At 44.4% G+C, this 11,969-nt stretch overlaps 1 protein-coding gene across 2 annotated transcripts in view; it reads right to left on the bottom strand.

The window, feature by feature from the left end:
* Alg5 (ALG5, dolichyl-phosphate beta-glucosyltransferase) overlaps positions 1–11,969 on the bottom strand; it is a 38,524-nt gene extending 26,555 nt beyond the window's left edge. Inside the window, exons 1-5 of one of the 2 annotated variants that reach the window (XM_005387674.2) lie at positions 11,880–11,969; positions 7,360–7,531; positions 6,993–7,039; positions 5,150–5,218; positions 608–700 (exon numbers count right to left, since the gene is read on the bottom strand). In XM_005387674.2, the coding sequence (XP_005387731.1) occupies positions 608–700; positions 5,150–5,218; positions 6,993–7,039; positions 7,360–7,531; positions 11,880–11,945 (447 nt within the window). In that variant the 5' untranslated portion in view covers positions 11,946–11,969. Of the gene's footprint in view, positions 1–607; positions 701–5,149; positions 5,219–6,992; positions 7,040–7,359; positions 7,532–8,894; positions 8,965–11,879 lie in introns of those variants that run through there. The other variant, XM_013515813.1, reaches the window with a different exon arrangement.

The following is an 11,969-nucleotide window of genomic DNA, read 5'->3' as shown; positions in this document are numbered from 1 at the left end:
GTGGAGTCATTCACCGAGTCCATGGACCTTCTACCTCGAGGCTACTTTTTCTGAGGGAAAAAATAAATAAACCTCTAAGTTATTTAAGGCACTATTATTCAGGCTTTCTTTCACATTTACTCATTTTTGATCTTTCACCGTATCTTGATTCATACCTAATACACCTCAGGTGGAAGCAAGCACTCCGATTTGGAACTCCTTAGCACTTCGCCTGCACCTGTCTCCTACATGTCATCATCCTTTTCACTTACGCAAACGCCTGTCTTTCCTACTAAACTGCATATTTCATCAGGCCAGATCAACACAGGATTCACCTTAGCTCACGCTCGCATGCTCAATGCAGTGCCTTGGGTAAGTGTAATAGAAAAAATGTTACATAATATTTGCTAACTCATCAAAGACACAGGTGACAAAACTTTAAACCTTAAGGCAGGTATTACACATTTAGACTTGAACAGGAAAAATACATCGTTATTACTAAAAAGAAGCTGTAACCTGAAATGCTGGAATTCATCTACTGAGCTCTACAGTATGTGTATTACAGTCTGCAAAAAAGGTTACTTAACTACCTTAATATTGTTGGTACAAATTGGGAAGTACACATTACCATCCTAACAGCGCCGCCTTTTCCACGATTCTTCATTAGTGTTATCACCCGTACTTTGTCACTTCCATATTTCTGGCAATATTTAAAAGCTACCTGTCAAATTATATAAAAGTGAGAATAAAATTAACTTGGAAAATGCCATGTGTCTAAGGTGATCAATAAAGCAATTATCCAGATCTGACTATTGCATACAACACCCATGTATTGAAATACCGCACTGTATCTCATCAATATACACAATTACTGTGTCGAACAAAAATGTGTACTAATTTAAAAAAAAGGAAAAGGTTAGAAAGTCAACGTGGACACAGTGCTTTCCATTTCGGCTCTAACACCGCTATTCCGGCTTGTCCCTTCTTGTGACCTGATCATGCGTACCAGAGCTGCGGGACTCCTGGTGTCAAGATACAAGAGTGACCCACTAGTCACTGAGGCTGTAACTCAATTTCCTGCAGAGCTACCAGAATAGAGTGACTGTCTCTTCTTTTCCTAGATCTTCTACCTAACCTGCTAAGTGGCTACAAGAAACAAAAGCCAGGTGCTAACTGCCGGGTACAAACCCGTGATCAGGTCCTCCATACTGTTTCACGACTTGTTTTGGACAGCACTCAATCTTACGCCACAGAGAGGCTGTCTGCATCCTGCGTCATTTCTCTCAAATCTTTCCAAATTCCTCTTCCAGCAAATAACCACATCATAACTCCTCTTTCTCCTCAAAACCTCCTGCGTCTTCTTTTCCACTGGTTCCTTGGCCTCGGAATTGCTAAAGCCTTCAGTATCCTAAAAACCTAAATCACTAATACTACAAGCAACTGTGGTTACTCTGACTTACAAGAGAAGTCATGGGCTGCTGTAGTTCAGCACTACGGCACAGACCCAGCACACATGAAGCACTGGGTTCCATGCTCAGCATCGCCTAACACTGCAATTCACCCGCTTCCTAATAAGGCAGGAGGTTCGTGGAAACCGTATTCAAATATCCACGATGACCTACTGCTTATCAGTATCACACATTAACTCTTGATCCTGGTATATGAGACCCTAAAATGAGGCCTTCACATACCCCTTCCAGCTTCAGCCCCTCATGCTGTCCCATTAGCACCCTGCACATCAGCAGTATTTTAGATTTCCAGAACACGCCATGCTCTCACATGTAAGCCTCTCCCCAGCACATACCTTCCACCTGCACACCTGTCAGGTGCACTTAGATTCAGCTCAAACGCCAGTCTTTTCCTGGCTTTTATGCTCATGCTTACCTTCCCCAAGGAAGATTACAGGCATACAGCTTTCATTCTGAAACCATTTTCCTACTTGGCTGATGCCACAGAACAGACCTTCCTCATTCAAAGGGAGTGACCTACTCAAAGGCTGATAAGGTCACCCCTCAGTAATCCCAGCACACCTCCCACCCTATTGTTGGGGCACCAAAATCTGAGGATGGCAAGTCCCTTATATAATATGGGGCAGGGACTGTACAGAACCTATACACTTTTTCCCATATACTTTAAACCATCTGGTGATATCTAATGCAGTATATAAATGCTATGTAGTTATACTAAGTTGTTCAGGGGAAAAAAAACCTCTGCGCATATTCAGAACTGATGCCATTTTTTTTTTTGGTATTAGGGATAGAATTCAGAGCCCCTATTCAGAGTCCCCCTATGGGGGACTTTTTAAAGAATATTTTTGACTAGTGGTTGGTCGAATCCATAGATGCAGAACCCATAGACATGAGAGACTAATGTATGTGTAGTGCCTGACAGAAGCAGGAACTGCCCCATCTTTTTGTTTTATTTTGGGGGTTTCCAGTACCGGGAATCGAACTCACAACCTTGTGCTTGCCAGGCAGGTGCTGTGCTGCTGAGCTAAATCCCCAGCCCCTAGGAACTGCCCTGTCTTGGTGAGCAAATCCGCCATGGTCCTTGGTACATACTCCTTGTGCAGCACCACAGCAGACAGGCACTGTCAGCTACCAACCTATCGATCAATGCTCCCTTCTTCCTTCCACCTCGAGCTCCAGTCTGGCACCGAGATGATGTGCAGCCCAGGGGGAGAATCACGATTCATGCAAATCCTCTTTATCAAGTACTTTCTCAGCCTCTCTTGCAGGCCTGGATGGCCATGTCTCCCTCCAGGCTCTTGCAGGCCTGGATGGCCATGTCTCCCTCCAGGCTCTTGCAGGCCTGGATGGCCGTGTCTCCCTCCAGGCTCTGGCTCATAAACTCAGGTAAATCTGCTAGAGGGTTTCAAGTAAAGATTTGTACTCCTAGTTTAAAAGGAGAGAGGCATACAGAAATGGTTCTTAAAGTCCTAGCTTTAGAGCTGTGCATACAAACTGAAAAGGTATTCAGCTGGCAAAGTGACAGTTTCAGTGATGAAATGGCTCTGAAATCAGCTCCGCCAGCCTTCTGGCATATGAGGTAATAAAGTGCCTTTATTACCTAAGTATTCTCTATTAGAAAGTTCCTAACTGATGAAAATATCTAACACGTGGTGCTCACATTACCTGGTACACATCTCCAGTATGCGATGTGAACTCCTTCAAGACATAAAGCAGTCTTCAACCTTTGTACTGGAGCAGCAGTGGCCTATGTTGACAGCTAAAGAAGTATCTAATCAATGAATACTAATTCCCCTCTAACGTAGATCTTTACTCACCCCGGAGAAGGCCGATACAGCTGAAGCCGCATCTGCTTGGAATACGCGCACACTCACGTTTTACAGTGCCCTGAGGACAGTGCAGCACCTGTCACCTGCCCAGCACCCAGAACTCAGTTCACACAGTGCTTTACTCATCATTCTGATATATTTAGGGGTCTAATAAATGCCCTACACCACTGCAATGTTCTCCTGCACTATATTCTGTGCTTAAGTTTTGCCTCTTTAACCTAAAACTCAAGAACAAGAAGTATATTAACATTTTCTTCGTGTCCCATAGAGAACAAGACGCTCATGGGCAACCAATAAATACTCCTTTGTGGGGAAACTAGTTCTTTTTAAAAGTAAAAGCTTCTACTAAATATGGTTTTAAGTGTTCAGTGTCTTCGAACCTTGGGAGCTGTGGGGACAACTGCTAACACTTTCTCCCTCATCCTACTCAGGGGCTGGACATTCCCCCCCTTCTAGGAGTCCAGCTGGCCACACATACCGCAGAGGCAGCCGGGGAAAGTACCCTTTAGGACTCGCTGCTTTTCCTCGGTGGGGCTGAGGCTGCATCTGCCCTCAGCAGCAAGACCCCCTGTTTCTTTCCTCGGCTACTCCCTCCATGTAGTAATAAAACCGTGCAGGTAGTTTGGGTTCCTAATTTCTTTTTTTTTTTTTTGGTTTTTCTCCAGTACCGGGAACCGAACTCACGACCTTGCGCTTGCCAGGCAGGTGCTTTGCCGATGAGCTAAATCCCCAGCCCCTGGGTTCCTAATTTCATCCATACTCACGCTTCCAAGAGCAGCACTTGCTCTTCCTACAACAGCCCTGCCGGTGCTGTCTGGTCTCTACGCCTTTGTCTAAGTTTTCAAATGGGAATACTATCCCCTGCATTCCTCGTCTGTATTTGTTCAGAAGTCACTTGTTCTTCTCTCACGTTCTGTACAGCGTTTTACCTTTAGGGCTTGTCACATGACTGCCCTGAGGCTCCTCATGACGTCTCCAAAGTTCCTGTGTTTGTAGCCTTGCATAGTCTCTAGCACTACTTACACAGTGAGCATTTAACAAAAATTAGCTGGTAAATAGGCAAGTGAATGGGTACTTCTCTGTACAGTTATTTTAAGGTCCATTAGATTGTTATTTGTAAGACTATTAAGAGCATCATAAATGAATTTTTTTTATTACACAAACATGAATGGCACAGAAGGCAATCTCAGGTATACTAAATAATGCAAACATTTAAATTTATCTGTCACTGGGCAGAGGCGACACGAGCACGGGGGAAAAAAGCCCAGGAGGTGTGCAGGCAGGGAGAACGTATCCCATCCTGGCTAAACTGCACTGCACCCTTATGACTATGGGTTCCTTAACTTTATTGGCCACTAACACTGACGAGATGTAATGAATGTACTACCATAAAGATGAATGCAGGAGGGCCCAGGTCTAGGAATGTAGGCAGCAGAAGCGACACGGTACCTCCCACCGGTAAGCCTAGAGCAGGCACGTTGAAGGCCATACCCGATGCCCAGGGGCAGATATGAGGCCAGCCTCTTACTTGTATGACCGCTTTAGGAACCATGAGGTGGGTGAGAAAGAAAGGAATCATGCTTGGGGAAAAAGGAAGCATCATTTGACAGGCAAAATGGGCTCCCTGGAGGCCACTGACTATTGCTGGGTATACTCTCTGTCTGTTCAGTGATCGACAAAGCCTCCGCGGGCCACAGGGAACAAGTGGAACAGTAACGGTATTTTCCATAAATCTCTTTCTCCCACTTCCTGTGCAAAGGAGAGTATCACACACAGATTTAAGATCCTCTGGCAAGTGAAAGTAAGACTCACACACACTGAATTATTTTGTATTTCCTACCTATGGGCAATTCTAAAAGCACATGTATTTACCTTTGAAGTCTGGTCTTTACTGCCATCATCAACTACTATCACCTCATAAGTGAAAGTAGGATCACGTTTCTGTAAGAAGCAAAAATAAAACACCATCATTTGGCATGAGTACCACCAAAAATTTTAATAAAGGTATAGGTAACTTGAAAAATAGTTGTTTGAGTGTTGATATTTAAAAGCAGATATAAATATGAACATACAAATCACATAAAATAAGGAGGCTAAGAACAAAAAGGAGAGACACCGGGCAGGAGCACAGGGGACGCACTGACCTACTCTTTCTGTGTGCCTCCCACTCCTCCCCTCTGCTTCTGCCCTGGTGGAAGAAACCAGGCCCTTGTGGCGCTAAGCAACACTGGGCAGAGGCGACACGAGCACGGAGAAAAAAGCCCAGGTGCGCAAACAAGGAGAATGGATCCCGTCCTGGCTGCACTGCACTGCACCCTATGACTCTGGGTTCCTTAACTTTATTGGCCTGTTCCCTAGTCCATGTGGCTGACGTATTTTTACATTTAATTTTTAAATAGGTAATATGTTGCCCTCGGTCTCAGTGTATCTTCTCTTTATATAAAGTCTCAAAAGTAAAGTAAATCAAAATAAACAATTTTTTACCAGAAACAAACAGCAGCCATAAACTCACTTAATTCTCAGCCTCTCCAACAGAGACTTCCAAGAGGACTGAGTGTTACCTCTGTTTGTGCAGGAAAAAAAGGAAAACATATGATGGGAACACTCTAGAGAATAAAAGGAATTTCAACCTAAGTACAAGCCTTGAAAAAACTGCCTCTTTACAGTCACAGAAGTAAAAACAGCATTGTGCTGTCACACGATCTGCAGTCCGGCACTGTCACTTGATTTTAAATACATCAGGCAAGACCGTCATCTCCATCGAGGAGCCCTGGGTAATCATGACTATGGAGGAACAAGAAAACAGCCTGTTGCTAGACACAGGTGCAAGTCTCTCGGTCCTTCTTTTCAATCCTGGCCTTCCTTCCAGCCATCATACCTCAGTGAAAGGAGTCACTGGTGAGGAGGTAATATGCTATTTTTGACAACCCTTAGGCTGTAACTACTTATTAGATCCTTCTTGCATATCTCTGTCTTCCTGAGAAACCACTCTGAAGATACCACCACGTATTACAGCAGCCATTGATATTTTCCTACTAATCTATCCATAACTGTGTAAAGTTTGTAATGTTCCTATCCTATTTCATAAATGGATGTATGTTTATTTTTATGTGTTTCCTACAACAACCATTGAGAATAGTTAATGATTTTTCAGTAGGTCACTCATGTATAGCTCTATTTATTTTCTTTAGAAGCCACTTTGAAGATACCAAAGTATAGTACAACAACTCTTGATAATCTCCTACCTCTTTTGTCTGTAACTCACTATTATTTGTCTATTTGTTTTCCTGAGAAACTATTTTGTAGACAATAATATGTAAAATGATAACCATTGATAATTTCCTACCATTTTGTCTGTAATTTGCTAAGTCCCCCCTATTATTATGTTATCCTTCTTTTATTCTTTAAAATTAAAAAAAAAAAAAAAAAAAAAAAGTAAATACATCAGGCAAGAGAGGATAAAGGTGGGTAGCGGGTAAAGAGAAATACCAGCTTGCTGACTTGTCCCAGGTCACGCACCTGCCCCCGGAGGTGCTCTGCGGCATGCTGGGCCTGCCTGCTGACAGCTGGCAGCACGCTAAGCGAAGAGACGGCTTTGGATCAGGGTCCTGCCAGTTCTACCTCTCTCCCTCAGTGTGCGTCTGGCTTGGGGTCCACAGTTCATAACCTGGTGTAGTTTTAACTCGAGACCATACATTGAGAGAAAGAATAATACCTGTCTCTTCTCTAAGTAGTCCAGGGCTTCATCCATCATCATAGGCACTGTGAGGGAAAAAAAATATTAATCATCTTTTTTTAAAAAATGAGTTACTGAGCTGCATTTCCATAGGGAAAAAGCCCCAATAGGCTAACAAGGCCTTCAGGGCCATTCTCATCTGTGAGGTCCAGCGCTGTCGACAGCTTGCTTGTTAGGTTTCTAGAACACTCACGCCTGCCACCTCTGGACGCTGTGCCCCTCTGTGAACGGCAGTTACCAGCTACGCGCTCAGCACAGCCCACATCTTCAGAGACAGCGGAAGCAAACACTTCCAGCGTCCTGTTCTTCTCACACCGCCCCTATCAAAAGATCAAACAGAGCTTACACCGTTCTTCTTCATTGTACGAAGGCACAACGACAGAAAGCTGTTTGGAAGGCGAGTCCCATATACTGGGTAAAGTTTCCTTTTGGCCTTTGGCATTTAGGAAGAACTTCTCTTCTTCATGTTGGTGAAGTGGTGGCATTTTTGTAGCAGTTATAAACGCAACAATGGAAATCTAAAAGTGGACACGTAAAAAAATTATGTTATGCTGATCTTCTAAAGATATATTTGTTATGTTACAGAATATATCACTTGCAAGATTATTTTTTTCTCTTGGTGGAATAGTCACTCTCAGTTTGGGGCTCATCAACAACGGTCTGGACACGATTCTAAAAATCAGATGACAGTCGGTCTCCTAGCTAATCCTTATGAACTCATGATTGCCCTTTTTCCATTAGGAAGGCTCTAGTGCTTTGGAGAGCCCTATGTATTTTCTCACCGCCACACCAGATCTAACGAGGAACAGTCACTACTGGAAGTCCCGTCTATCTCCGATGCCGCGAAACTCCAAATCCCAGTGCACGTGTGTGTACACCCAGTGTCTCACCCCTACCGACAGCCTTTATACGACACAGAGAACAAGTTCATACTGCAGTTGCAAAGTATAGGATGACGCTGGGCATGATGGGGTATGCTTGTAATTCCAGCACTTGGGAGGCTGAGGCAGGCAATCCACCGAAAGTCTGAGGTCAACCTGCACTACATAGTGAGTTCAAGGACAGCTTGAAGTACACAGTGAGATCTTGTCTCAAAAGAGAGATAAGAAAAGAGAAAAGGGTTAAGGCAGATTTCCTATCCAGGACTAGAGAGATGCAGCAAACATAAAAAAGATTCCTCAACCCCTACAGTGGGGAACAGTAATGTTTAACAATATGAAGTATGATAACGAAATACAACCGAGTGAATGCTTAAAATAAAAATTATGTGAAAGACACACTGCCATTAATCCCCCTAAAAATAGTCCCCTTCACTTCAAACACACTTATCCCATGGCTCTTGCCACTTCCTGAAGCAGTCTGTGTCTTTCTGCGGCTGCCTTAATGTTCTCAAACTGATTCAAAGGGTTTACAGCAATTTGTGTCATGCAAAAGCATATGGTGTCTCTTCATCCACCTTATTCACTGGATCTGGCTCTGTTTGACTTCTGGCTCTTCTCCAAAATCATAAATGCCGTGCAAGGTAAAGGTTTTCAATCTCTCCAGGACACTGAGGCAGCCTCATTGCAGAGGACTTGCGCAACTGCTTCAGAAGGTGGCACGAACAATGCAGTGTGTTGAAAGTGAAGAGAATTCTGAGGGGGACATATCTTTCACTGTAGTTAAGTTTTTAAAAGTTAAAGTCAACATATTTTTCTATCATACCTCATGAATTTTGATATTTCAAATAAGAATTTGAATTACAGCACTGTCTGAAGTATAAAACCTGTAGGCTCCCTTCCATATGCACTGGGGAGATAGCTTTGGAAATAAACTAGTCTTTGTAACAGTGTTCCTAGACACTGCTTCAAAACAACCTACAAATTTTGGGATTCTACTCACTTGTTCTTTGATGACCATGTATAATACTCCACCAGGGGCTGGGGATTTAGCTCAGCGGCACAGCGCCTGCCTGGCAAGCGCAAGGTCGTGAGTTCGGTTCCCGGTACCGGAAAAAAACCAAAACCAAAACAAAACAAAACAAAAATACTCCATCAGCTACAGGACCAAAGTGAACACACTTCTTATTAGCATGAGCACACAGTCAGCAGCCTACCTTACACTGAGTTTCTGCTTCAAACCCTACCATCTAGGTTGTGCTTTCTAAATTCAGTTTCCGACTTAAAGCGACCACCTCTCTTCAGTGGCTGGTTGATTCAGATCTGGGGCAGGAAATGTAGAACGGCAGAAGAGCAATCGGACCAGAAAGTTAAGGCTAGCAATGATTACGAGGGTTATGCAAAAAGAACAAAGTCGCGGGAAGGGGTTTCCACTGCTCTCCAAGGGAGGGTTTCACCATCAAAAAAATCGGTATCGCAATGGATTGAAACACAAGGAAAAATTTTAAATTGTAAATCATGATACTAAAAACAAAGATTGGTCACCTCTTTAAAATGCCAGGGAACTATCTCAAAACTTTTAAAACTTGCCTTTTATATCTGAAAGGTACAGCATGTCAGGGTAATTGAACAGCTCAGGATTAGATTCTTTTCATCATACAATTGTAGGTAATAAATGAAGGAATGACATGATTAAAAGTATTCCACTTTACAACTCACACTGCAATAGAACATGTCGGTAACAGTCATCAATACCTACTGAACCCACTGGGCTGAATACAAGGTTTGCAACTGCTGGGTCCGGCAGGCAACATCAGAAACAGCCGGCACTTCAGGTCTCTGATACATGAGGAAGCAGTAAGCATCCCTCACACACTTTTCTTCATTAAGCTAACATACATTTGATCAAGTCTCTAGATCCTAAATACCAGATTACAGAAAAACTTGTGGGACACAGGAAGATGTCAAAAGACACCACGACTGCAAACAGTGAAGTCCATACTGTGAAAAATACTACAGGACATCAACTTTCCTAAAGGTAAGGAAGATCCCACGAAGGAAGAGAACTGTTAATAGAAAAATTTCTCCAGACACGTCAATCAAATGGAATGTGTGGCCCCTGCTGAATCCTGACTGGAACAAACCAGTCATTTCCACTGACACATACATGAGGCAACTGAGGACATCTGAACTGATACGGTATTTGAAATCACAGACGACTGGTGGAACTTAAAAACAAAATCTGCAATCACTTATTGCAGTGACATTTTAAGCAGAACCCTTACCTTACGGGAATAAATGTTGAAGATTTACAAACAAAATACTATGTTCTGGGTTTGTTTTAGAATAATTCACAAATGAGGTACGGTGAGGAGGGATTATGAACATACAGGATGAATAAGAAATAAGAGGGATGGGGCTGGGGATTTAGCTCAGCGGCAAAAGCGCCTGCCTGGCATGCGCAAGGTTGTGAGTTCGGTTCCCAGTACCGGAGAAAAAAACAAAAACAAAGAAAAAAAAAAAAATAAGAGGGATTTTTTTTTAAAATTTTTTTCTGGTCTTTAAAAAAGACTAACTTGCTGGGTGCAGCGACACATTCCTGTAATCCCAGCATTCTCAAGTTTGAACCCAGTCCTGGTAACTTAGTGACACCATGTCTCAAAGTAAAAAATAAAAACCAGCCTGAGGATAGGCTCAGTGTGAAGGCTATGGATTAAATCTCCACTACTGTCCCCCCGTAAAAGGTTAACTTCCACTAACAGTATTAGAATATAGGAGCTCATTTCTCCAATCTATGCCCTCACCAGAAAAATCAAGCAAAAGTGTAATATACATGTCACAGCGGTGTTTCGAAGATCAATGAAACAATGATCTCAGTGAGACAATGAGGCAATTCCTACTAAACATTCAAAGCAATATCTAACATATAATACCAGAAATAATCAATAAACAGTAGCTTCTCCGGGGACCACCTGCACACCTGTAATACCAGTGACACAGGTGGCTTGGGGCAAGAGGACCACATGTTTGAGGTCAGTCCTGGCAATTTAGCGAGACCCTGTCTCAAAATTAAAAAATCAAAGCTGAGGATGTTTTAGGGGTAGAGAGGCCCTTATTCAATCCCCAGGAGCACACACACACACACAAAACACACTTATCACACATTTAAATCTGTGCAACAGACTCAGGAAGGCAGCCTCAATCTGGGATTGTGTCAAATTCTACCCCCACCCCTTAAATAAGACATCCCGGTAAGGGCACAGATCACTAAGCATAAGCCAACAGCGAAGTAAAGATGCATTCACTGGTTTTTCTGTGGTGTTCCTAAGCACACATTTTCAAGCCCCTTGGAGAAGCGGGCACAGTGCCCTTCCCGTCAGAGCTGTTTTAGGCAGCTAATCTGAACGCCAAGCAAGCTAAAATCTTCTCCACCTAATAAGGGGCTCATTCCAAAATATGTGGCAGCGATCACTCGGCAAATGGTCTATCAGAAGAGTAACGGTGAAGAAAATCTGAATGTCGACTCTACTGTCCCGAGACTACTAAGAGGAGCAGTAAATTCACAGTGCTTCATTCTGAGACACAACGACCCCTAGACGTGGCCCGGAGCCGCACTGCTTGCTCATTCCGAGTCCTCAGGGGTCTTCTAGATCCCTGATTCCTTCCCACCTGTCACAAGGGGACAGCAGCGCAGGGACGCGGCGAGGGCGCCGCAGAGACGGGGCGAGGCGGCTCCGGGCCGGCGGGCGGGGATCCGGGGCCTGGGAGCCGGGGCGCGGGAGGGGAGGCTGGGAAGGGCGCGCCCCAAGGCTCTGCACACAGCCGACAAGGCTGCACAGAGGGGTGACACTCTAGGGGAGGAAACCTGCGGCTGAGAGTGTGCGGGAAGCAGGGAAGACACGTCGCACAGCCGGCGGCGCGCGGGAGCCCAAGCCCGAGAGCCGCAGTCTCCTGCAGAGCCCGCGTCCATCCCCAACCCGGTCCTCACCAGTACGAGGGCTGCGGCCGCCAGCACCGCGCCGAGCCCCGCGAGCTGCAGCAGGAGCGGCGCCATCCTCCACGCCGGCCGCCGCCCGCC

Source organism: Chinchilla lanigera, unplaced genomic scaffold (assembly GCF_000276665.1).
Source record: "Chinchilla lanigera isolate Chin_1 unplaced genomic scaffold, ChiLan1.0 scaffold00030, whole genome shotgun sequence".
Lineage (NCBI taxonomy): Eukaryota > Metazoa > Chordata > Mammalia > Rodentia > Chinchillidae > Chinchilla > Chinchilla lanigera.
This window is presented reverse-complemented; position numbering and strand designations above follow the sequence as displayed.